Source organism: Tympanuchus pallidicinctus, unplaced genomic scaffold (genome assembly GCF_026119805.1).
Source record: "Tympanuchus pallidicinctus isolate F22 unplaced genomic scaffold, pur_lepc_1.0 scaffold31, whole genome shotgun sequence".
NCBI classification, from domain to species: domain Eukaryota; kingdom Metazoa; phylum Chordata; class Aves; order Galliformes; family Phasianidae; genus Tympanuchus; species Tympanuchus pallidicinctus.
This window is the reverse complement of record NW_026294749.1, coordinates 636,488-664,072: the sequence shown is the minus strand read 5'-3', so window position 1 is coordinate 664,072 and position 27,585 is coordinate 636,488. Positions and strand designations below refer to the sequence as shown.

At 37.7% G+C, this 27,585-nt stretch overlaps 1 protein-coding gene across 1 annotated transcript in view; it reads right to left on the bottom strand.

The window, feature by feature from the left end:
* Positions 1-870: 870 nt before the first annotated feature.
* The window catches only part of CDH6 (cadherin 6), a 103,023-nt gene continuing 76,308 nt past the window's right edge, over positions 871-27,585 (bottom strand). Inside the window, exons 6-12 of the mRNA XM_052697563.1 lie at positions 26,053-26,240; positions 24,351-24,604; positions 17,913-18,049; positions 13,241-13,362; positions 12,342-12,459; positions 12,003-12,254; positions 871-8,220 (exon numbers count right to left, since the gene is read on the bottom strand). Coding sequence (XP_052553523.1) covers positions 7,730-8,220; positions 12,003-12,254; positions 12,342-12,459; positions 13,241-13,362; positions 17,913-18,049; positions 24,351-24,604; positions 26,053-26,240 — 1,562 coding nt within the window. The 3' untranslated portion in view covers positions 871-7,729. The remainder of the gene's footprint in view (positions 8,221-12,002; positions 12,255-12,341; positions 12,460-13,240; positions 13,363-17,912; positions 18,050-24,350; positions 24,605-26,052; positions 26,241-27,585) is intronic.

Sequence of the window (27,585 nt, the reverse complement as noted above, 5' to 3'; positions counted from 1 at the left end):
TGAACTACTGTTGAATGTTCAAAAAAGATGTTTCAGGCTAATTATATGTAAGTTTTCTTCCTGAAGTCCACCAAAGATTGCAGGTGAATGTTTAAGCTAATTACTTTAATTGGTTACAGGCATTTCTCAGTTCATTTACAAGCTACAGGTGGTTCTCACTGTTAAACTGGTTGTTCTTTTTGGCTAGTTTTAATACTTCTGGTGAAGTACTGCTTTGCTGTACTTCTCCCCTTCTTTTCTTTGTCCTTGTATTTAGAAAGAATTTTAAACACGATCAAATTTCCAGAGATGTAGGCAGATATTCAGATATTTCCTTTAGAAAATGTTAAATGAATAATTCTATCTGGAGGTTTTTCTACTTATGTAGAAAGACATTGCAAATGGCATTTGTCCTCTCCTTAAATGAACAAAGAGGGTTTTTTTGTTTTTCTTTTCTTGGATCTCATACAATGAAAGAAAAATAACAGTGCCATTCAAATTCTATGATCTTTACATTCTACAAGAAAGGTATTCTACATGCTTTATTCAGGTAAAGCTTCCTCTGGCTTCCAGGGAAGCCTGGGCTAGTTAAAATTTGGCTTGTGTTCATGGATTAATATCCTCCTGATAGTAAGCATCTCTAAATGATGTTTTCTGAAATTATATTGCTCTTTTGGGATGCCTCACTAACCATGGGCAGTGATCCTACTGCTTTTACAGCATGTTGCAAGCCAGACACTTACAAATTATGTTTGAAAGACTGAGGTGCAGTCTGTTGCTCTAATGCAATTGCAGAATCTTTCTGAAGGTATGACGTTATGATGGTTGTGTAGATACAAACCATAGATTGAGAGAATTAGGGAGGAAAAAAAAAAAAAAAAAAAAAGCAAGTTAGAAAAAAAAAACAATTTATTAAGTAGCATCATATAAATAACTTGTTACAAAAATCAATTTGCAAAAAGGCAAATTCACTCTGTTTGTGAGAAATTGTTGTTCAAATTGGTTTCTCATTAAATCCTTAAACCCACTGCCCTCCTCCCCCCAAAAAGAAGCCAGTACAGTGAACAAGAAATATAAGGGAGAGAGTGCACACTTGCCATCTGACCATAACAAACTGCCCATTCACGCTGCAGAAGAGGTGATGGTTCCAGCATGGATCCCTCTGTATTACAGGGAAGCTTCTAGGTGTAAATCTCTTGGGTGCCAAAAATATTATTGCCCGCAAATGTTTCTCCTTGATGACCAGGTCCATCTGATGTGAAGCTTCCCCTACAAGAGGGGATACATTGCGAGAGGCTGTGTAGCTGGGGCATACCAGCAAGTAAATCTTCCCAAGGTCGTGGCACTGGTTTCAGTATATTCTCGGATGTATTTTTAATTAAAAAAAATCAATACCGAAAAGCATTTATTTTAAGGGTTTAAAAATCACAAATCGCAATAAGAGTTTGCCAGATTGATTTAGCTCAGTAACACAGTTAAGATGCACATAGCATTTATTATAAGGCCTTTTTTCTTTTCTTTTTTTTTTTTTTAAGTTTAATTTTCAAAGCAATGAAAGTAATCACAGAATTGAAACAGTACAGTGATTCTGAAGAGTTTTTATATGTCAAAATCCAGAACAATTTCATGTTTGCACTGTTGTTTCTTTGTTCTGTTCACCTGAATGCTTAATAATACTATACATTTGTTCCTTTAATAAACACTAAGGTAATAGATTGTAGAAAACTAAAAGCTTATAGAAAGTGTCTCCAGGTATATTTACATAAATAGTGCAGTCTCATAGGAAAGGTGAAAAGCCCATGGGAGTGGAAAGGATTAATCTATGTGTGAGACTTACGCCTTCTTGGTCAAATTAACTTTGTGAAAGGAGAAATGTGAAGTTTGCAGCTCCTTTTTTTTTTTTTTCCTCTTCCTTTTTAAAGAGAGAAGACATGCAGAAAAAAATAAGAGCAACTTCTGTAAAAGCTCCTTTGAAATCTAGCAACTTTATGTATAATGTGACAGCTTTGTGGCTTTTAAGTGTCGTGGGCCTGCCTTGCATGTGAGTGATTGCCTCCCCCCAATTCCCACCCTGTGCAATTCATTTTCCGTTCTTCTGCCTCGGCTCTCTGACTCTTGAACTCCTTGTAACCTCAGAAAAGGCTTTTGGATACCTCCTGCTGAATTTATGAACTGTTCAGGCAAGTGTTTCATATATGAGGGCAGGTCTGGGCTGAAAAGTATAATATTGCAAAATGATGGGCAGGATCAAGATTGTCTCAGCTGTGCCTAAATAAAACTGCTGAGAGGAAAGACTGGCATTAAAGTGTGGAGTTTCTGCTTGTTTTTCCCCTCCCGGAGCAATGCGCAAGGCTGTAGGCATTAAATATACTTTTGTTCTTCATCTCTCTTAAATAGAGAAACAACCTCTAAGGAAACAAGTCTAATGAAAAAAAAAATCACGGAATTACTGAATGGTTGAGGTTGGCAGAGACCTCTGGGTCCATCTGGTCCAACCCTCCAGCAGAGCCACACAGAGCTGGGTGCTCAGGACCATGTCCAGCTGGCTTTTGAAGATCTCCAAGGAGGAGATTCTTCGTAATCTCTGGGCAACTTGTGCCAGTGCTCTGCTGTCTGCACAGTGCTCAGTTCTTCAGTTGTATCTCTGACGTTTATTGTGGGAGGTTGCGTTTTCACAGGTCTGGAGGGTTGGAAAAATACCCTGCCTTTCACAACTTACAAAACAGTTCATACTCATCAGAAATAGGATAACGATTGTGAATTTGTCAGCTCTTATTTGACAGAGGAGCTCAGACTGCAGTGTTAATTAAAACACAAATGGGCAGGGGATGGCAACACCCAGTTGGGATAGTGATTCTGTAAAACAGTTCAGTATTACTTATAGCCAAATGAAATGTGGAGAGGTTTAAAATAGATGATGGCAGGAAGAGCTGGTAGTGTCCACAGAAGTCACCTGCTCGGAATCACTGTCCATAACCCACTGAAAAGAGTGTGGAAGACCATCAAGTTAGATCTGGTGCAGAAATTTAGAATGTTTTAGTAATCATCACGAGAAAAGGTCTGTCTTCTCTAGAAATTTGCATGGAAATAGCCTTGATTTAATTTGCTTTGTCTGAGAAAGATGGTGTCTGTCTTGCTATCCACGCAAATCAGCCTCTGGCTTCTATAGGCAATCTGGAAGCAGCAGAGTTACTGTGTGCTGTTGTCTCTGATCAATGTGGATAAATCAGACTTTGAAACATGTCTAGCTTCAAAATTTCATTTGTCTCCTTTTTTATTCATACTGTGTACACACATTCCAAAAGCTATCTCTCTCTGCTTTACTTCTTTATGACTGTTGAATTTTTGTAGGATTAGAAATGTCCAGTTAATGGTTTTTTTTAGTTTATTTTTGTCGGAGAAATGGAAATATTATGCCTTGTAATGCAGCCTATTGCTTCCAAAATTGGATTGTTCGCAAGTTGCCTTTCCCATTCCCATTTAACAACTATGTAATACCTTTCCATAGAATGAACTAAGGCCTGGCAGTTAAAAAATATCAGAAAAAAAATATGTTGTTTAGGCCAAATATAGAAAATACTGGTGTTGGTACATGTGCAGTGTTTCTCTTCTGCTTGGGATTTTCTTAGACATCTTTTACAAGCAGTGTCTGGAATGCATAACTTTTTTTTTCTTTCCATGATTAGATAGTGTATCCATCCATGTCAAGTCTGGGAACACATTTCAGTCCTGTGGTACTGCCAGCTGAACTCTCAGGAAACCCCCAAATTCCCTTGTTCAGAGCTCACTGCAAGTTTCTGTCTTGTTCTTTTCCATAGGCTGGTCTACTAAGGGAGATGTCCTGGCACAACTGTGTTGGCAACATGTCTAGTAGCATCTGGTTTGCTGTATCTCCCTATACTGTTGCTACAGTGGGATAGACTGATTCTTAACCTGAAACAATCATTATTCTGAGTGAAAATCCATTTTACAGAATACAGTAGCTGCTTTGGGAGTTGGGGTGGAATAGCTATACTAGAAACCTTATTCTATCTCAAGTGTAGAAATGTTATTGTTCTGCAACAGAAGGGCTGGAAACATCCCCCATGTAAGCAGATTTTTTTATGTTAACTCCACTGAGTTCCTTGGTACCTTTTAATAGCTCCCCTATTGTTAGAACAGATACTTTTCCAAGTGAAAAGCCAACTTTATTATTTATCTCTGCCTGGCTTGGCTAAATTTGCTTATATTTATTCTCTTCAAATGGGTGTGGTTCTTAGAACAGCAGGCTTATAACAGCCTTGAAACTCACTTCATAGCCCCTAATCTAACACTTGCTGATCTATAAATGACAATTCTAGCATTGTGTGAAAGTACTGTTAAATACTCATTTCTATCATCTAACACACCAACATGCAACAAGGTGCAAAGAAACACTACTGCAAAGTTTTGTATTCACTGCAATATGGCACTTTCAATATTTAATATGCTGTACTGACTTTATAAATTGCACTTTGTGGTACTGCCAAGCAAGAAGAAAAGACAGAATTGAGTTTTTCTTGTGAGAGATGCTAAGTCTGTCTAAGTTGCAGGAAAAAAAATAGACCTTAAGACCTAGATGCATAGTAAAGAATTTGGATGTGAGTTTGCCTTGAGTTTTCCTAGGAGAATCCATTTGCTATTGAGACAGCATATCTGTGGTGACATTACATGATTTTATATATTATACATTTACACAACAGGCATGAGCAGCCTCTCTATTATATATTGGGACACTCCATGGACAAGATAGAGCCAGCTTTCAACAGGAAAAGGGAAAAGAAAAAAAAAAAAAAAGAAAGAAAAAAAAAAGAAGGAGAGGGAAAAAAAACCAAATCACCAGGTCAGACCAAGTCACTGTACTGACCTGGTGGAGGTTGTGTTAGCTCCCTCAAGAGCTGACACAGGCAGTATTCATAGGGGATCACTCCTGTCCCAGCTGCAGACATGTGACAGCAGTCCCCTCTAAACAGTGAGTAGAGGGTGGTTAGTGAGGCTTTTGAACTGCAGGCCTGTAAGGCTTGGCAGCCATCTTTGCTGTCCCCAATGGTCTGAGGAGGGTTAGGATTCACTGACTGGCTCTCAGCATCCAGCTCTACTCTGAGCTTGTGATTTGCTGCAGGCAGCCCTATGCAGAGGTGGGCAAGGAGCAGGTCTGTGGCAAAAAGGTCCCCTGAAGGGTGCAGCATCTGCAGCAGCTGTATAAGGAGAGTGGCTCGCGCTGAGGAGCCTGTGGCAGGTGCTGCTGAGCTCCTGCTTCTCCTCCCACATGTCTGAAAGCCATTGAGGAACCAGGCGGTTCTTCTCCTGTGCAGAACCAGGTTTTGGGCAGATTGCCTACAGGATGCTCTGATTTCCAGGAGGCCACAAAGGGACAGGCTTTCAAAGGCTTTCATAATCTCAAATTGTGAAGGAGAACTGAGGAGAAAAGGAGAGTACGAGAAGGGCCTAGCTGTGTCACTGTCATCACGTGGGCACACCAGGCTCAGCCCCACCATGCATTGGAGCACCTAACCCATGGGATGCAGGATGGGGGCTCAGCTCCCTCTTAAATCTTGCACTTCTGTGCTCTGAAAACCCATCTGAGCTACAATGTGGGCACTTACAAAGCACCAGCTGCCTTTCCCTACACCCGAAGACACGTAGTGCCTCCCACTGCAGAAGTGTCCTTCCCAACACTGCTGGACACTGCAAAGCAATTCACTCCTCCTCTGAGCTGCAAGTGGGCCCACAAAATCAGAATTTCTGTCATCGTGCTTGGATGTGTCTAAAACTCTGGAATCTTACCACTCTCTTTATTTATTTCCCTGAAAGTAATGAATTCCAGGGATTAATTTTTAATCCCTTTTAATTTTCTGTTTATTAACTTTTTTCCCTCATCTTTTATTTTTAGAGTAAATTGCAGCTGTTTAAGATTCACTAAAGATTTGAAGGGGGAGAAGAAAGGAAATAGATCCATGTCTGTAATTCTAGTATTAAATACTGTTTTAAAATAAGTACACAAGATCAGTTATTTATGAGGTATATTAAAAAAAAGAAAAAAAAAAAAAATCCATCTTCCCTCAGTGCTCTGCTTTAGGCCATGTCCCTGTTTTGGGACTCAGGAGGGCTTTCAGCTCCTGGAATTGGATATGTCTGATGGCTACCCGTTTGGGTTTTTTCCATCTAGCCTCTCCTAGATGACTTGGTATAAAGAACAGCCATAGGACAGGTTTGACAAACCAGCAGAAAGAGCAAATGGTACACAAGCTGTAGAGGAAATTGTTCTGGCTTGAGACTATGACATCTCCCCCTGCTCCCACCGCTGGACAAAAATTACTTAGCTTGGCAAAGCAGATAAGCACACCCACTGAGAGACTTCTGATTAAAATGTCACCTTCTGGTGAAGTCTTTAACAACGTTGGCTGAGTAGTTTATTAAAAGAAAAAGAAAAAGAAAAAAAAACCAAAGTTATATACCCTGCTTTTCAGTCCACTAGAATGACAATTGATTTTTGCTTATTTGTGCATTCAGGGTTTGAATCTGAAGGGGGAAGAAAAAAAATGCAAAAAAAGCATAAGAAATTACTTCCTCTGGTAGAGTGCCAGCCTTTTCCATCTGTAAAGCATTTTCTGAGTGACTTATCTAATTCTTGCAACATCCTGATGAGGTAGGCATTATTTCCCTACTTTACCGCAAAACTGGGGAGAGAGGCAGTGAGAAGGAACCCTGGGCTGCCACCAAGGGAGCTCAGGACATAGAAGTTCTCCTCCCTCCTTTGCAGTTTCTTCTTTTGACTCAACGGTCAGTGATGACCTTGGAGCTACAACAGCCCTCCTACACTTTGGAACAGGCAGAAGTAGAAAAGCCTGAGTCCTGCCTCCCCAGCACAGTGGCCTTTAACACTGGCATGCGTGTGGAAGCCATCGCAAATACAAAGAAAAGCACAGTTACTTTCTATACCTTCCTCCAAGTCGTGGTCTAATATGGAGTCTAGGTTCCTAGAAGCCATCTAAAAACAAGGTACTGGGGCTACTGACCGCACACACATGCATGCACTCACATCTCTCCAGCAATGCTAGGTCAGAAGAATATATACATAGCAGTCAATGAACTATATATATGTGTGTTAATACAATTCAGTGCACTGGGGGCAATGGCAAGTTCTGGAAAAACACTTAGATTTAAATGACCATTAGGCCTCTCTAACTTCCTCATGAGTAAAATGTGTTGGATGTTTTTTCTCAGCTGACTCTACTTTGTGTAATAAACCTTCATTCCATCACCACTACTTTTGACTATAATACATAGGTTAAACTAGGGTACCTCATTACATTGGGATGTGCAATACACAATCAACAGAGCAATTGTCTGAGCTGAATAATCTGAATACAAGTAAAAAGAGCAAGTGAGCTTAAACAGTAATATACTCCAATTTACAATATAAGCAGAACAAGTAAAAATATTGCTCCCCATCTGATCTTTTTTTTTCCCCTCCACCACTGCTGTGCCTGTAAGGTTGGCTTGATAAACTTGGATGCCCTAAAAAATAAGAACTTTGCCTCTTGGAAGCTCATAAAATGATACTAGAAAAAGTTTTCTGACAGCTGATCCACACTGCAGTCATTAGACAACTGGAACCGTTCGAACAGAGAACCCTTTCACAGAGCTGTGGAGAAATAGAAAGAAATAGCCACTTCACGTATCTCAATGCTGTTTCTGAAAATGAAGGAGGGAAAAAAAAGGCAACATATTAAGAGTCTTTGTCACTGTCCATTGAGCCATACATATCTGCCAGCTTTTTAAACCGCGGCCCCCAGTCACTGAGGTAATCATAGTCCTGGTCTCCATCTGTGGTCACCGACTCCAAGGAGCTGAGGGACTCTGCCACAGAACCATTACCTTCGTATGCGTAGGTCGCTAACGAGTCATACGGGGGGGCTGCTGGGTCTGTATCATTCTCCTTTAACCTTTGGTTAATGAAATCTCTGACATCCGTGTTATCTCGGGCTGTTGCAGTCCGCCGTGGCATAAAAAGCGTTTCTGGCACAATGTCTCTGCGTAATTTATTATCATCTATGGCTTCGGGGTTCCTCAGCGTGCCGATATCAAATGCCTGGGTGTCTTCCTCTCCACCACCTTCATCATTATAACTGACAATGTTGTCTCTGATGTCTTCTTTGGAAATAATCAAAGGCTCTTTTTTCCTTTGCCGTCTCAGTGCTGCAAACAACACCACTGTAACTGGAAACATAAACAGGGGAGAGAGGAAGAGAAACGTTAATCCCCCAGCTCCATTAAAACCCAGATGAAGTGCTGAGCTAGGGCTTAAGTTCTAAGCTTGAAAAGATGTTTTGCAAAACTGCAAATGTGCATGTCAAGTTTTTAGACTGTGCTGCTTCTGCTTGTGAGCACTGTGAGAGATGTTGTGGCATGAGTTTGCAGCAGACAAAGGAGATGTCAAGCTAGTAAGAAGCTGAGCAGTGCCTTCTTGTCAGCAGGCCTATTTTTACCCAGAATTATATAGCAACTCTGTTGCTTGGAGAACAGAAGTAGTTCCATGAGAGCTGGGGAGGGAGAAAGACCTGCACCAAAACTCATTATATATGTGTTATATACCTTGAACATCTGGGATGAGATGAAACTTATGCTAAGGACAAAACTAGCGTCCACTGGGCTTAACAAAAGTTTAGCAAAGGTGTACTTCAAGTCCTTCCTTCTCTGGAATAATTTAAGATATGGCATGGATTCTTAACTCACTCCAAGTCCAAGTTTATTAACTTTCCTGGCATGCTTTTACAATGGATACCGTGTTTTAAAGTGTATAGCTTTGCCTTATAAAGTGTATAACTTAAAGACTGTGAAATATGAGATATTGCCGTATGGCAATGGCTTTTTTAATCTGCCAAAGGATTATGTTTCTCAAAAGGTATTTTATACTTTTCATTCTAAGGTGGATGTATATACATATATATGATCTATTCAGAAGTCAGGAATTCTTTCAAAGGCCCTGGTCCAAACCTAAATAATTTTACACAATAACAATCACTGGAGAAGTATGCACAGAGGGTAGGAGGTGATATGTTAAACATTTTATTTCTTTTAGAAGTTGATTTCATATTTCTTAGCCAGATTCTACTTTGAGATGGTAAATCACCAAATATTTACAAATGAACAGCAGTAAGGAGCAGGGATGTATTATTGCTTGGTAGTTTGAAGTCCACAGTGCCCAATATTTCAGTTCTGCTGTGCAAACTTGGAGAAAAAAAGACAGATCTTGCGGTCTTTCAGAGTTCTTTCAGAGCAAAGCAAAACAAATCAGAAAATGCCTAAGCTCACTGATATGAGACTATAAGGTAGATCCACATTCATCATTCACGTCAGCTGTATTTCTAAAACTGTATTTGTAAAATGGTGTGTGAGTCAAAGCACAGTAACAGACTTCTCTTTTTTTCAGTCCCTTCCTTGATTGTAACCCTGTTAAGAGCAATACCAAGGACTCAGAACATTCCCAAAACAAAATTTTAGTCCATTGAAATTTGGTGTCTCTTGACAGACAATAATCTGCTTTTTGTTGTCCTTTTTTGTTTGTGGTTTTTAGTTGTTGTCTGTTTATTTGTTTTTAACGGTTGGCTTCCATGGAGAATGGCTTAGAGCTAGATGTTATCTGTAGGTGTGCTGAAGCATTACTTTTTCTCTCTTTTTGACTGTAGAGAGATTCCAGTACGATTAGGGACGATTAGGAAAATATGCTAATTCTTACTGTATATTTACCATAGGAGTAGTGTGAGTAAGAAAGAACATTTGTTAATAGAAGTCAAAAAGAAATAAGTAAAAGTGGAAAAACTGAAAGAGGGAGAATGGTTCAGATGGCAAAAACTTCGGGTTCATATCCCAGTGATGATTTATTTCTGGTGTCACATAAAGACCCTAGTTTGAGTGATGCTTATTTGTGCAGCAGTGTTATAACGGAGAACTCTTGTCCTTATGAGCATTAAGCTGTGATACTATAAAAGAGGGCTAGGAAAAGGTCTATCTTAGAGAACAGAGATAGCTGGAGTAAATTTTGGAGAACCTGAAAAATAGAGTCAATTCTGAATGTTCTTCTATTATAGGGCTGTCAGAATTATCTGAGAAAGAATAGGATTGATAGTTTTTACATGGAAGAGTTTCTAAAGTATTTCATTTACAACAAAAAATGTGCTATACAGAATATTCTTCTTATTTTGCACTGAACTTGTAGGCAAAAAAAAACCCAAAAAACAACAACAACAAAGAGAAAACAACTCAACATTAGATGTTATACATTAAAGTACATCACCCTTATATGCATGTCAGTTTTTAGGAATATCTGTGGCCTTCTGATAAGCCACTAGACCTACTCAGTCTGAAAATAAACCTAGCACTTTACAGGCACTTTTTGTTGCTGCTAAACTTTAAGCTGTGGCTCAGGTCTGCCCAGAGTATTGTTTTTCACTCAGTAGTGATTGCACATGCAAACCTTGCAACCAGCCTGAAAATAGAAAATTATATAGCTGAGTTAATTGAAAATCTGCTTATGGTGCATGGTGGCGTGAGCAGTAATTGACATAAAGTGCTGCTTAGCACACAGAATCAATTATTTTCGATTGACATAAAACAGGAAATCGTTTAATGTCAGATTGATATTAATGAGCACAGTTGTATTAACTAGTGCAAGACTATCTGCAGCATTAGATTGATTTCTTTTTCTGGAAAGGAACTTGATACAAAGTGAGCTCAACCCTTAAAGGCCATGATATCATGTTTTGAAAAATAAATTTAATGGCAAATTAAGGTTGAGATTGTTTTTCTAGGAATTCTTTTTCTGAAGAGATGATAGCGCTTATCTGGGCAAGCCATGATTACATTGTTGAAGTTTGAGTGTCACTATCTGGTCTTTGATTCACCATTGAAAGGAGAAATCATTTGTCAACTGTAATGCTCACAGTGATGAGCATATGGTGATGAGTATGTCTGAGGAAGATACAAGCATAGTAAAAACAAGTGGAATCCCTAGGGAATATCTTCTCCCCTTCTTGACTCTAGTGCTAAGACATAGGTCTGATTCCCTTCTTTTCTGGCCAGATGCTAATCGTGACTAATAAAGTCGATTCTGTGTGTTGTACAATTCTCCACAGACTAATAGATTATATCTAATGGCTGATGGACACATCTCAATTTTACTGAACAAGAGGAGTGGAATCTGCATGAGAGGGTTGTGGGAGATGTTGCAAACTTGCCTTATTTTTCAACTAATAAACAAAAAGATGACCACCTGCGAATGCTGTAGCCAGAGATCTGCATGTCCTCAAGATGTTAGAATGCTTTAGTAGCCACCCCATTTCAGCATCCTTTTCCAGTGGAACAGAAGCCCCAAGTGTGACTTTTTTGCCCCTAGGTGAGACATGGGAACATAACTGTTTAAAACTAAGTTATCTGAACCCCTTCTGAGATCAACAGGAAGAGATAGATTCACTTTGCAGAGTGCGGATAGTCTAATCGACCTCAAATACTAGTAAGGGGATTGGATGGATGGCTTTCTGGAGGTGCCTGTTTCATTCCATTGAGCAAAGGGTGTAGTCCTGCTGTCTCATCTTGCTTGGACGTCTCTAGCTTTTAGACAGCTGAGATTAGGTAGGATGTATTCTGTACACCATATCGCCAGCATCCCTCACAGGAGGAAATACAATAATATAAATGTCAGATAAGACATGGATGCTTCTGCTTTGTTCTTTTTCTAGCCTTGGTATAACCACTTGCAGCAGTAGAAAATAAGCCTCTGACATCTATGATACCGACTGCTTTGATCTGAAAGTTTTAACCCCTTGCACCATTTGTTTTGAGGTAAGCCTTTTGGATTTCTTAACTGTTCTGAAAGTATTAAGGAGAGATACTTTCCATGTGGTTTGGTGGGGTTTTTGTTGTTGTTGTTGTTTGTGTGTGTGTTTGAAATGCTGAAAACCAATTCAAGCACGTAAAGAACAGAATACCTCTGAGGCACTTACCAAGTAATATAATGATACAGAGAAGAATGGCAATAAGAGCCCCAGTGCTAAGACCAGTAGGATGAATCAAGGCTTCGGCGTTACAGGACAGCATCTTTCCTCGATGGTCGCAAGCGCAGACCCGAATAGTCACCGTTTCAGTGCTGCTCTGGATGGGGTAGTCATTGTCTGATATTACCACTGGCAAAAAGTAGGTACTCATTTCATGCCGGTTATATCTGGTTTTTCTGGTGAAAATCCCCGCTGTGTTGTCTGCAATCATAAAGCACACATTTTATCTTCACCTGAGGACTGAAAGTAAGAGTGAGATCAATAAGAAAAATCCTTCTAGAAATTCACCTCTGTTGTCCTGGAGTGTAAAGTTTGTGCTGCTGGCTGCCTCTGGAGCTATGGAGAATGAAAACTGGTGTCCACTGTAAGAGTCATCTTTATCAACAGCACTCAACGTTTGTATCAGCTGAAACAACGAAACAATAAGAACACAATTATCTTCAATGTCAGTGAACCTTATGCTTATGTATGATTTTACTGTGTGTTTTTTTTCTTTCTTTCTTTTCCTGCTTTAACGTAGCTGATGCTGCTATCATATGCATAACAAAAGTGATGCATGTGCTACTGATGCTGCTTCGGATCACCATGCTATCGTTTCCCGTACCATTAGCCAATAACAAAATGAATTTGAAAGTTGGCAGGAAAATCACATAGACTTTGAGAGCAGGTTTGGGTTGACGCCACTCCAGCTGGGTAGAAAGCTTTGCATGTGACAGGCAGCAGAAATGAAAGATGAGACAGTCCAGTCTGGCTACATATTCATCTAACCAAATCCCATGTAACTAGAATTGTTTGGCTGACTCTTCCAAATTATGTGCTACTTTGAACCATTTAGTAATAGCTCTGGTAGAGTGAGAGTTATCTGGCAGAAAATAATTATCTCACAGACAGGACTGTAATAGTTTTTGAAGGAGACAGTGAAGGTGCCTGAATATAGCAGAAAATCACAGAGGGAAAATGAATCAGAGATAACAAGGTGCAGTATAGAAAACAAGTGTAAAACATAGTATCATATTAGCTACAAGAATACTAAGGGTAATCAGATGCTGTGCAGCCACTGTTTAGTTCAATCTTGCCAAACTGACACTCTGATGCAGTGCAAGGTTTACCTCTTGATGAGGTGGTGCAAGAGAAGTAGCAAACTCAATTTGTTTTGAATACTTTTTTAGTACAAGCACACAACACACCTGTTCTGTCTTTGCATTTTCACAGACAAAGGTCTCATAAAACATGGCAAACTCTGGAGCGTTGTCATTTACATCCAAAACCTTAATGAACACTGGGACACGGCTGCTTTGTTTTGGGTTGTCTGAAATGATAAAACCAGAAAAAAACAGAGATTTTATTTAGCCCAGCAACTGACCCAGCATAGAAGAATAGGACAGATTTAGGGGCTCAGTGCCTTCATTCCTTTCTCATTCATTATTTTCTGTTAATTCCTGGGAAATACATTAGGAGATAAATTCACAAAACTGTGCTGTATTATCATACTCTGATTCTGTGTAAACATTACAGTTAATATTGGGTAGGAGTTCAAGGTTTACCTTTGCCTTTGGACATTCTGAACATGATTGCGAATGTATGTACAATATCTATAAAAACACAATGCCAGAATTAAATGAAATCTATTTATTAGCCTGCCTGATTGTAACAATGTTCTCAGAACATATTCACTTCCTTAACTCTGAAACAGGAAGACTGAATATTCATGCAGATGGGGTTGCGGGCTTTTTTCTCTCCCCCCTATAAGAGGCAATATTCCCTCCCCTGCAAATCTCGTGACAGAGTTCCTTAAGCTACCATGATTACCATTACTATACATAAATAATAACCACTGCTGTGATCACAGACATTTTCTAATCTTCTGTGGATTGATTTGATTTGGCTAATATTCTACAGTTGATTTTAAAACATATCAGCTGAAGAACACCAGCACTGTATAAAATCTGCAGATTCCTGTATGTAAACTTTTTTTTTTTTTTTTTTTTTTTTTTTTCTTTAAGGACTTGGTAGGATCAAGAGATTGGATTTGACAATTTGAAAAGGATATTACTGAGCATAAAGTACTGATAAAAACATTGTTATCCTCATAGACAAAAATTTAAAAAATTATTGGAAATGTAGCACACTGTGCAGACCATTTCTTTTCCTGTTGGATTACAAAAGAGACAGATCCTGATCAAGAAGATACTCAAAGCAGGAAAGAAAAGCAATGTGCAGCAACCTTGCCTGAGAGGCACGAAGGAAGAAACAGGCAAGACTCTGAGTCAAAAGGACGCATCATAATTACCATCAGCTCCTAAGTTGTATAAGACCCCTGAGCAAATTTGTCATCACTAATCAAGAGTAAACCAAGAGACATTTCCAGACTTGATCAGTGCCCCGTGTCCTCCATATGATGCAAAAATGATCCAGGACAACTCATCTAGGCATATCCACTGTAGTACTTGGGAGTGTGTGGGAGTGTGAGAATGAAATCTATCAGGGAATGAGTGGGACTGAAATGACATTTATTTAAAATAAATCCCCACCTCCTCCCATTCATGAGGACTTGCACTGTGTTTTTCTGCATTAATTTCCAACCCATATAAATATAGTTTATTAATACATTTTAATCTATGATCCAAGTAAAAAAAAAACAAAAACAAAACAAAACAGGGGAATAAAATACAGATCTATGAGTTTGCAAGCTTCTACAGGCATTCATTATAGTAGTTTGTTGAGTTAAGCTTTAATAAAAGCCCTATTACTGTATTTATCAAACTTTTATAAATTTGAAAATGCGTTCTCCAAAATTGGCACCATATATTCGTATTACAGAGCTCAGTCATTTGGACAAAATACTGCACTTTAAAGCTCCACAGTCCCATTGAAGTTAATATGATTCCATTAGGCATAAAACACTTCCTAATATAAACCACTGGGCTGAATTCATTCAACGTATAAAATATCTATGTACAATATAGACTAGGCTGAATTTTATGCTAAAATACATCAATACAAATGTTGAATTTTTATAATAGGCAGAAATCAAATTACTCATTTGAATTTGCGGGCTACTTGCAAGACTATTTATAAGCACATAGCTTTCTAAAAAATGCATTCAAATATATTGCCAATTTTTTTTTCCTCTCCAAAATTACAATTGTTTTCTTTCCTGCTTTTTTGAGCTATTAACTACATATTTTCATTTTACTTCAAGGTGCTTAAGATCTTCACAATTTAAAATGAGAGTATAATAAATAGAAGCTATATAAAACACCAATATATTCTATGGATGGGGGCCTTTTTTCTGATTTTATGGAAATATGAGTTTATATATGAAATACGTTTATACATCCTAAAAACCTTTTTGTCTTCTTTCAAATTATTTTTGCAAATGAATTGGAATAGTTTTTTTGTTTGTTTGTTTCTTTCTTTCTTTCTTTTGTATTATCCTTTAATTACTACTGATCTCCATCTCTAAAGAAAAAGTTCCACCATATAAAACAGACCTATCTGCTTAAAATCCTTCTCTGTAGTAGTTTGTTTTATGTTTACCTATCAACTGCTAAACATTTTTTTTTTTTCTGAATGCTGCTCCAATGTCCTGACAATGTTGATTTACCTTTAAGATTTAAGTAAAGGATATTTATTTTAAAACACCCTCAGAACTGTCTGGTGAGCTGTGATTCTGCAGGTGTGAGTCAGGAGCACTGTGTACTGAGCTTCATTATCAGTTTGCCTCTGACTGTGGCAGATGTAGCAATCCTGTGTTTCATGAAGTAATTGTTTGCAACATTCAGAGCAACATTCAGGACTGCTGAGTAACTGCAGCTTATACAAAACAAACAGGAGAACATTAGAAAATGCAGCTATCTACACTTACTGATAATTTTAGAAAATTCAAGGCAAAACAACTTCTGTATTTCCATTTGTTTTATACCATAAAACAAACCTGTGAACAGTCAAACAGTCATCACAGAAAGTTGTTTCTCTTTACGACTTTACCACTTTTTTTTTTTTGCATTCATCTCTTTCTGTGTGTCCTGCCTGTAACTGGCATGGATCCTTCCTTTGGTTTACTTCTTTAGTAATCTAAATTAGTGATCTTGTGTTACTGAGAGCAACTAATGTTAGCAGAATGGAATTCAGTAAGCCTTGCTAGAAATGTCAAGTTTTAGCCAGGAGCATTAGGCAGTGGTGTTTTCCAGTTTAGTCTCTTGAGTCTAAAATTAGTGAGGTAGCCTGGATCAGACTAAGCCTTGTTTCAGTAGTAGCTGCTTTTCAGCCAAGAAAATTGCCTTTGGAAGGCATATACCCTAGTTATGCCAAATTTGGTCTAGGCTCAGAGATGCACAGCCTGGGAAGACAGTTGCAGCTTGCAATGTTTCAGAGTAAAGAAGAATTGTAATTAAGGAAGAAACTTGTTTCAGACTCAGAAGGTTTAGCTGAGAGCATTTGGCCCAGTAGAAGCTCTGCCCTGAGGGAAGGAGGTAAGGACTGAAATGAGTGTTTCATATGGATACTAACTTGGTTTTCAGATACTACACAGTTTGCTGCAGTGCATGTTATTTCAGTTCCACTGGGATCAAAGTAAGTGTGCTTCTTGGTATTCTTTCCTTTTCAGGTGTTTATTTTTTCCCTCCTCTCCTATCCAGGAGCACTGTCTCTAGTGTACAACTCTTGACCCTAGACCACTCCTTTAAAGACTTTACAGAAACACAAACATCTGGCTAACAGCTAGATGTCAGTGTTTGGTATGCAGAAACCACATACCTGGCATAAAAAGGTGCAAGCTTAAGAGAGAGAAAAAACTATTTTAAAAAAATATAATTCCTGTAGGCCCTAGTGCACTGGTCTTCTGTGCACAAGGCCATCTGTTTGCCTCACTAGTACCACATGTATCACAACAGTTTTCAGCTTCAAAAAAAAAAACAAAACCCACCAAAACAAACAAACAAAAAAACTCTGCAGAGTAAAGAAAACTGGAGTCAAGTACCTCTTAGTTACATTCTTCTCAGCATTCAGCAGCTGAGTGAGCCATACACAAACATACACTCAAAATGAGAAAGTAGAACTTGTATTTCTCTCAGATCATATTTTTGAAAAAATGCCATTTAACCTCTGGGACAGTCCCAGAACTGATAATACCAGATCAATCTACCATTCTGTCATGCTTCATTGTCATAGGCACTGGGAGTCTGCAAAGGTGAATGGGATTGTATTCTGTAATATGCCATATGTTTATAGGTGGAACATTAAAATAAAGAGGCTCATTAAGGCTGCTTAGCACACATGGCTTTATCTAGATCCCTGGCACATCAGTTCATAAAATAAACATGACTACTGTAACCACAAGATTACTTTTTCTGACCAGTCCTAAACTAAGCAACAGACAAGTTTGTAACCAGGTATTCTGAATTAAAGAAAATAAATACAGAAGTTAGAAATTATAAAAATAAAAAAGCTGATTAAGACTTGGGCACCTAGCTCAGCCCAGCCACCTCATCCCTAACTGAAAACATCCTGCCATTCAGTCTGGATCAGAACAAAGTCACTCAAGGAATGCCATTCAACCATAAGCCATTTCATTTGCTGCATACCACTGTTTGGAACTCATAGAGTCATTGTGGCAATTACTGATCAGAAAATATAGAATTCTTGCTTTCCTCCCTTCTCAGCTGTTACCTCTTCATGCACTGCATCCTGAGTAAACATAAAACCGTAGACCATTTTTTCAGAGTTACCACTTCTTCATTAGTATTGAGCGGCCTATCCATATAACCTGACATCTGTCCAGCCGTGCTTTCCACACTTTCAGTTAGAAGGCTAAGTTCATTACATCAGGGACAGCAGTGGTATTTAGGTTTGACTTACTGATCTCTGCTGCTATTACTGTAATGTTGTGCCATAGCAATGTTTCCCGGTCAAGAGTTTTTGAAGTAAATATTGAACCATTTCCTGAGTTGATGTTGAATACTCTGTCCATATCAGTGTGTCGATCTACAGAATACCTGCAAATGCAGAGAGAGGAGTTAGAAGATTGTTTTCCATTTATTTTCTATGTACTTAAACCATTTTCTAAGACTAGACATCAAACACCCATTAAATGGGGTTGCCTTTTGTTTTCAGTGCAGGCTTCGGTGTCTTTATATATTCACACAAAGAGCTTTTTCTGAGCTTCTGGATAATGACACACTGGAGGTTTGATTTAGAAGGTGGGGCATTGTCATTGAATGAATGGATTACTGTGGAATTTACATACCTCTGAGAATCATCAAAGCTTTGTTTTTAGTGAGAAATGTGAAGTCTGTGTCCTGAAAGATATGAAATTTTTTTTGAGGCTGAGTTGGCTTTCCCATTATCAAATCCTATTTTAATGGCTTTGTATCCAAACTGTTCCAAATAATTTTTGGTAGCAAATTTGAAGGCCAGGAGGCATTTCTGCCTTTCACTTTCCAGGGTTAAAAAAGATTGTCCCCAAAATAACAGGTTGGTGTGGGACAGAGATTCATTATTCCACAATGTATATCCCATAAAGGTTTCCTGTAATTCATTAAAACTAACATGCACAGCCCTACTTCTTGGTATTCAAATGTGAAAACAAATGCTAACAAGCCCATAGTCTAAATACCAGAACAATTTTTCAATCTGATCTTACTCTTTCTTTTCCTGCTGATCTGAATCCAACTCTAAAAGCAAAACTCTCCAGGACACTGAACGTTGTCCTAATCCAAATGTTTTATCTCTCATGAAGAAAAAAAAATTTGTAAATGATGAAGATTTTGACAGAAATGTGTTTCTGATGTTTCTAAAACAAGAATGCAATTGTATTATTCTGCTCTTGTTGCAGGTTGAGTGTGTACTGGGGTACAATCCAGAACAGAAAGTTATGAAGCCCAGTGTCCTTTCTTGGTCTCTGTATCAGTGGAGGTAAGGAAGCTACTGCTATGTCTAGGCAAAGATAAAACTGAGATACAGCTGAGCTAGCATGCAATCAGGTGAAAACTGGGCCAGGAGAATGACTGGCTGAGTTCATTTTCAAGAATTGAAGGGAATGCAGAGGATGAAGAAAAAAATTCACTTTCTTCTCCGCTGTAGGCACATCTCTGTGAGATGTCCTCTATTCTGCACAGATTTCCCAGGGCCTGTGCAGTTTCTTAACTTCTGAGAATGATCTCGCACACAGATAGGAATAGATGGAAGAGCCTAGCTCAAAAATGATTTTAAGAAAGGTTTAAGTTGAAAACACTAACCTACTAATTATTTTGTAACTTCATGGTTTCTCTTTTCAACTGAAAAAAAAATGGGATATGATATCCACAGCAAGTTAAACTAGTCTTATTTTAAATGAGAATTTAGTGGAAAGTACCTTCCTACAATTGTAGTAAGCATTAATTATTTTGAATAATTACTTTTCGTTTTACACATTCAATTTCTATGGAAACACCAAATTACATTCAAAGATACTCAAAGAGCAAGCTAATTTGGTAGTATTTGCATAGGCATACCCTCCTAGTTTTTCAAGATCTGATTTAGTCCTTGTTCTTCACTGTCAGTTGACTAAGAATACAAAAATTTTATCTGTGTGAAGACAACTTTGGTGTCACTAGCCTAGTTCCTCAGTGCACCATTATAGCATTACTGACAGCTTGAACAAAGTATGCACGAAGGTATGGAACAGGCAGCACTGAGTGACAGGACAGCTTCAGCAAACCATGTAGTTTTGTCCAAATGTAAATATTACACATGAATTTGTTGACTTAGCTGAAATGTTTGATGGAAACAAGTTTATACCAAGCAGTCTGACTCTCGTATATTTTGACAAAGTAAGTATTTGATATGGTAAACATTTCATTTTAACTTTCATTCATTCAGGCTTTTATATGATATTATGTTGGTATTTTGTGAATTCAGTCATTTTTCAGACATTCTGCAGCTCATTTCCATATCTTTCAGCTGAAATACTTCAGTATTTCCATTTCACAGTACATCTAGATTTTTCATTCTTGTTTGAAATGAAAATACCAGGATTTTCCATAGATTAGCTATTCTGGCCAGCTCTAATAGTATGTTTCAGTCTCTTATTCAGCAAGATATTTAAGAAAGTATCTAGCTGTAGGCTAGTAGCAGGCATGAGTTGTCCGTTGTTCTTTTTTTCTTCGGTTATGCCTTCACGCATGCTTCATATTATGAATGGACTTAACATATCTTACAGCCTTAGCATATTTTAATGCCTTGACATATTGTAATCACTATCATTACTTTCCAAGATTGCCCAGATTCAATCGCATCTGTGATACAGTATCTGAGTGAAATGAAAGAAAATGTTCTGGAGCTTTATACATTAAAGACTTCTTCTCAAAACATTAAGAATTTAAAAATGTAAATCCTTGTAAAACCAAATGTATGTTCAGTTGTTTGTGCAGAGGAAAGTTAAACTGAGAAAAAAGAAAAAAAAAAAAATAACCAGAGAACAGCTTCTTAATGAAATGTTAGTTTTATTTCTTCATATTCAAGGGAAAATACAAACAAGGTCAATGCAGTTAAAGCATATTCTAATTATATCATTAACCCTAGACTAGAAAGATGATTTTAATAAGCCAGAGTGTCACTTCTGTTTCTCAGTTTGTATAATCCAGTCTCTTTTGGTCAAGGACTGTTAATTATTCAGAACTGGTGGTGATTCTGACTTATGGATCATAATACAGTAAGAATTAAGCAGACAACATCCAACTCAGTTTTACATTTATTTAATAAAATTACTGGTGCGTATTTGTCAGATTTCAGGACCTCATCACTTTCAAACCTCGAGGAATTGACAAGCTAGACAGTTAAAAGGTATCTATATATATTCCATTCTCTCCTGGTACATAACAGGAAGAAGGGGCAAGTGAAAGAGAGAATCTAACACATGCAAATATGTTGTCATTAAAATACACAAACAAAATTAAGCCTTACATTTGTTTGCGGATCATTTTAATCTAGGAAACTTTTGTAAATCAAATCACAGCAGGGAGACAGCTCCAGTGACTGATGAACTTCATTATGACTCTAAGGAGGTATTATAGCAAAAAAAAAAACCTCAACTAGCAATTTACAGAGATCTGATGTACAATACAGCAATGCCAACTGCAGCTTTCTTTTTTTTTTTCTTTCTTCAGTGTGCAGAGGTTCATAACATCATTTCTGTTTAGATCAAGGAGAAGCAGAATGCAAAACTTTTTTCATAGCACAGCTGGACAGCGGAATATTAATCAGGAGTGTATGAACATTGCTATGCATGGATGGTTATTTAAACATATAGCCAAACATTTATTGGTGTATTTTTATAATTCCTTAATGTTACATAGCAGAAAAGCTAATTTATAAGGGCTGGACTGATGTTCTACTGATACATAGGTCACAGACAACGATGCACTCTTCAACCAGGGCAGATATTCACTTCATATTTGTCTGTTGCTTCATTGTCTCCTGACGCCCAGCAGCTTGCTGTCTAATGCAACCGCAAGTCAGGAAGATTTGTGGGTCAGGAAGGGATGTGCGTGTGAATTTTTCATAATGCATTTTCATAATGATATTGTGAAGGTTTCCTTTAATGGAAGATCAAAGGGGCTTTCATCTAACAGAGTTAGGACTCGGTTTGTTTAAAAAGAGAAATCTTCACTCAAGTAGAGGAGAAAATGAAGGGTTTTCATTGTAATATCAAGTATCTAAAGATTTTATTTTTAACTGTCAAGGAAAATTGACAAGCAAGTGACAAGCCATATATATACAGTCTAATTGCATCTTCCCTGAAGCTCAGAGCGAAAATCAGATTTAACACCTCCATTGCATGATGGAAAAAAATCACCCTGTCAAAAAAATGCAGACTCAACCTCTGACCCTAAATTCTAGGAGATATTCAATGCATTAGCACCATAAAATTATGAGGGCTGCTCCAAAAGTAATGCCACCTATTTTATTATGTTGGCCCACTGTATCAGAGGTATGGCAGTAAAGGCTGAACCTTGCCATCAAGATTCTTTTACATTTTGTTGCCATGTGACAGATGGCAGCAGAGGGGCTATCTGATATGGAAGTGCATATGAAACAAAGGTGTGTTATTGAATTCCTCCATGAGGAAAAGATTGCAGTCATTGACATTCATCAATACTTGCTAAATATTTATGGAGACTGAACAGTAAGCAGAGTGAGGCAGTGGGTGGTGTGTTTTGGCAATGGAGACAACAACAGCAATGAGTCATCTTCACTGGTGCAGATTTTTATGAATACGGAATGCAGGCTTTTGTTCATTGCTGGTGAAAATGCATAGCTGATAGTGGTGATTGTGTTGAAAAACAGTGTTTTGTAGCTGAGAATGTGCTCTATTAAATAGCATTATTATGCTCTTTATATCTGCTCTAGTTTCCATGGAAATAAATAAGAAGCATTACTTTTGGAACAACCTACGTGCATTTATTGTCTCACAGGCTGCTGCTCTCTGCTGAGTTCCTTTCCCTCTTACTGGTTTTCCTATTTATTGTTTCTATGTTTGCTTCTGTTACTCTAACTTCTTCCTCATTTTTATTTTTCTTCTCTTTTCTTTCTTATTGTTTCATGTTACTAGTGTGTAAAGAAGACAGGTTTTCTGCTGTTCTGCACCAATTTTGACATTTCAACTCAAATTTGTCCAATAGTTATATTTTAATATGTAGAGTACCTGTACAGTGCTTAATAACAGCCCTTTGAATGATAGATAAATTTTATCACACGCATGCAATTAATAGAAAAGAGCCAATAGGCGACACTCAGTGTACAGTATAATCCCTATCCACTGTAAAATGCTTAACAATTAAGAGGTGGTGCTGGTGTGAAATTCAAGTGGTTTTAGTTATCACAACAGGGGAGCAGAGGGAATCAGAGAAGCATTCCCCTCATTCTCTAGTGCCATTAGATATGAAAAAGTATGTTTATATGAGGACTGGAAGGGTTCTGCCTGGGTTTCACCTCAAGCAATTTTTCATCATCATGCTAGCATACCCATGAAGACAGGCTATAGATGGTATTAATTCTTTCCTTGAAACTCACCACAGTCAGCAAAACCCTATGTTGCCCTTCAAGTCACTATACTCTCTCTTCTAATCCAGAACTTCCTACAATTGTTGCATGCCAATGACATAAATGAAAGCAAACCTTAATTAAAATTTAAAGGCTTAGTCTTAAACAAGAATTCACGTGCAGGGCAAGGCGTTCAAACAGAGAGTGTTTCTGCCAGATAGTTTCTTCTTCTAGGAAATTAAGATAGCAGTATTTACCCATCTCACAAGATGAGCTGAGAGCTTAGAATTTACACATGCTTCATAAGCACTGCAAAACATCTTGTTGAAAAATAGCTGTTTGCAGATGTACAAAGTATTGACAGATTGGATTTTTATTAAACCTGTACTGTTCTATCTTTGATCTAAACACACTATTGCATTTCCTAACATGCCTAAACCAGAGACATGCTAAAAATTGACCTGGATTTAATATTGCTGTATTTTTTCATTTCCTCCTCTTCCTGCCTTGTCAGCAGCAATGAACTCTAATTAAAACACACAGAATATGAAAGAATTTCTAAATATCCATCTAATATAATTTAAGTACTTCACTACTCCAGTTTTCAGATGTACTCAGACCTTTTAATTTACAAAAAATAAGAATAAAAATGAAGGCTTAGGTTTTGCTACACCAACCTTAGGTTTTACTCCATTTCCTCTAATACTAATTTACTGAGTCATAGCAACTGTAATTTATGAAGTACATGAGCCTGATTTGTATCTTACTAACCTTACGCTGATACAAGTGAGAACAGAGTCTGTGTGTGAAACAAGTGCTTTTAAGGCATTTATGTTAGTGGTGTGTAGAAGATAAATGTGACCTCTGATAAACAGACATGAATGGATGGGAGAAGCTGCTGAATCACTTCCCTGTCATATAGCCAAAAGGATGCACTACAGTGCACTGGAAAATGTTGGAGGTGAAAGGAGAACACTAGCATCATCATAGTGTTCCTTCCAAGTAAACTCTTCCATAGTAAAAATAACCACAAACATTATTTGCTGAAGAGGCTAGGATATAATTCGAGATGCAAGTGCCATGCAAACACAATCACACATGCACAGATATGCTCAAGTAAGAGAGATCATTTGCCAGCTATGCTACTCCATATATAAGCATACCCAAACAGTTTCATTCTCAAAACAGTTTTCTCTGTGTGTACTCACATGAAAAAAAAAGAGCAAAATCAAAGCAGTAAAAGAATTTCAGAGTGAGCTGAAAGTCTGTGCTTACTTGACAGGGTTCTTGGCAGCATCTGGATCCTGTGCTGTTACTGTTCCTATTACACTGTTTATTGGAACATCTTCTTTCACTTCAATTATATATGCTGGTCTGCTGAACACAGGGGGTTCATCTACATCTTCCACTTGAATTCTGATTGTGGCTGAATCCTTGAATGGCCCCAAGTAGAGGAATCGAGGGTCCACGTGAGTATTGGTGGCTTCCACCTTCAGAATATACAAGTTTTTATTTTCAAAATCCAGTGCCTGGGAAGAGAAACAAACAAACAAAAAAACTTGAGAAGTCTGTGGAGATAGTTGTGCCGAGCAGACAAGGGTATCTAAATAAACTGGGTGATGGAAGCCTGTGCTTGCTTACAAGAGCCTGAACTGGAATTAACATGCCAGAAGAGAGAAGAAAGTTGGGGCTCTTTGTGCTGATGGTAAGTTATAGAAAAACAAAACAAAACAAAACAAAAAAAACTTTGGCAGGGAATTCTGTGCCAAGAACTTCCAAATTCATATTAACTGTACCTTTTTAAATAGCCTCAACTCTTCACGCTTTTTATCCTGTTGGTTTTGAAATTTTGTTGCTTTCTGGACTCTTGACCTTAAGCACCATACACTAAAGGGGGATTCTCTAGGAGCAACTTTCTAACATGTTGACATTCCATCACTGAAATGATCACTGTCTTATTTGGTGTCAGAAGACATTCAGGGCCACCCACATAATTTTATGATAGGCTATGACTGTATCACACTGATAAAATATGAAGAAGAAGAATTTAGGAACCATTTCTTACATTCCTTAGAGTAATGTGGGGAGAGACTAGTTATCACACTTTTCTGTTAGGCTGTAGAAGATTCACAGCTTCAGTCACCAAGAGACAGAAATGCAAACAGAGCTAGACTGATATCATAATCAGCCCCTTAAAGGCATCTCTTAAAAAACAAGTAATGACAGGTGTTGTACTGATATCAAATGCAAGTTATGTTTAGAAAATCTACACCATGTCTATTTAGCAATGACTGAACTTGAACTGATGGAGGATGATATCTGTAACCTTATCAAGCTTGCCTGATAGCCCACTGTAAACAATATTTCTCAAACCTTTTCTGACAGCCAACATGCAGCCTAGTAGATGGTGTCCATTGTGATCCAACACAGCACTGTTTTTTTGTTTGTTTGTTTGTTTTTGTTTTTTTTTTTTCTTTTCTGAAGGAAAAGCATGCTAATGGGTTTATTAATTGTATCTTTATAGCATGAGACAAATAAATTTGTTTTTGTACTTTGATATGTTATAGCTATACAATTCAATATCTTTTGATGGTGCAAAGCAGGCTGTGTGACACTGAATATTACTGTGGTTTTAATACAGCACATTTCTAAGAAGTGAACAAATCCTGGATGCATGATAGAAACAATGTCACAGTTGGGTGACTCCTTGAGTTGTCCTGTAGACACGTTCAGACAGAATTTTCTCAGTTCTATCCCACTTCATAGATTATGTACTCTCAAATTATGTGTGTTATTTTTGTAAAGGAGAAAGCATCCTAATTGTATAAAAGAAAATTTATATAGGTAATATTGCAGAGATAGATAGCAATTTAATAAACTACATGTTGCACTAAAAATGGAAAGCAATGGAAAATGTGGTAGATACATTTTTTCCTGGTATTTTTGAGGTTGGTATGAAGTGTGTTAGGATGTGTACCTTTTTGACAGTTATAATTCCTTCCTGTGTGTCCTTGTCTGTGGTAATTCCAAACATGTCATGTCCATCACCCTCAGTGATGCTGTATTCAATCTCTGCGTTTTCATCCACATCTGCATCGTTAGCTTTAATCCTGCCAATTGGTGAGTCAGGTGGCGTAGACTCAGGAGCTCTGAATTGGTAGGTGCCTACAGTAGATGGAGGAGGAAACTTTTGTCAGTCAGACTCATGGTATTTTGGACGCTATTTCTGAACACGCTGTCCTGTTGGGCATGAACAGATGAGTTGCTGAGTGGCTTTGTCTTTGTACTTTCCTGGTGCAAAAGCATTCAGCCTCTGCCTAACTTTCATAGGGATAAAAGTAATTTATTCTTCTACCTTTTTTTTTTCTAGTATGAAGGGATTTTTTTTCCTATGCAACTTTAGCAACATATGTCCTTTCCTAGATACTATCAGTCTGTGTTAACAGTAACAAAACACTATATGAAAAATGTTTTGAGGTCAAAAGACAAATAAAATATTAAGACCTGCCAGAGGCCAATGCAGTTTAGTATCACTAAAAGCCCACTAAAAGCAAATCTGGCTCAAATGCCTATTACTAATATGCTGCACTGAATTTGTCCCCTGAGAAAAAACTGCTTGGGGAATGTTGGCATTATGAGGCTATATCTTTGGCTTTTATACTGAAGACACTCATGTCCAGAGATGTATAATTAACTCATTGGAGGCAGAGTGCTATATTTCCTCTTAACTTGTTTAAATTTAAATGGAAACATTTTGCCCACAGCTAAGAACAGACTTTGAACTTAAATGACAAGTTGCTTCCAATAACATTCCCAGTGACTTAACTGCCAAAGCTTGGTGATTTGTCTGATAGTATCTGCAATTATTTTCTTGAACAGCTGCTCTTGACTTTGACACACCCTGACACTCTGATACACACATATACACACAGAGCAGTGTAAGATGAAGCAAAGATGAAGGAAGGAAAAAGAGAGAGGAAGAAAAGTGAATGAACACTGAATCACATTGAATCACTTATGGCAATGAACAATCATTAATAAAAATGGCTTTCTAAAAGATCTGACTCAACTGTTTCCCTTAAATATTACACAGCTGTCTAAATGATCTGAGGCAAGAGGAGGACAATAGGCAGAAATATCTGGTATATTTATAAATGTACCTTTGTTTCTGCTTGCAATGCATATAGGAGAACCCACTGAGGCAAGTGTTTCCTAGGTAAAAACACTCATTTTGATAGAGTTACTCCGGGGATCATTTTACATTCTTAATTAAATACTTCAAAAGTTAAATATGTTAGACTAGAACAGACTCCTTAAAATGCAGTTGACCACGAAGTCTTTTATAAAAACAATATTGATCAGAAAATATAGATTGTATCAGTCAAAGCTTATAGTTTAATACATAAGTTTATAGGTAGCAAAGAATAGAAGTTGTTTCTGTTTGTTAATTCACTTCTCGGACTATTTATTGCAGATGTAGTAAAAATATTAAAGGTAAGTTTCCTAATGA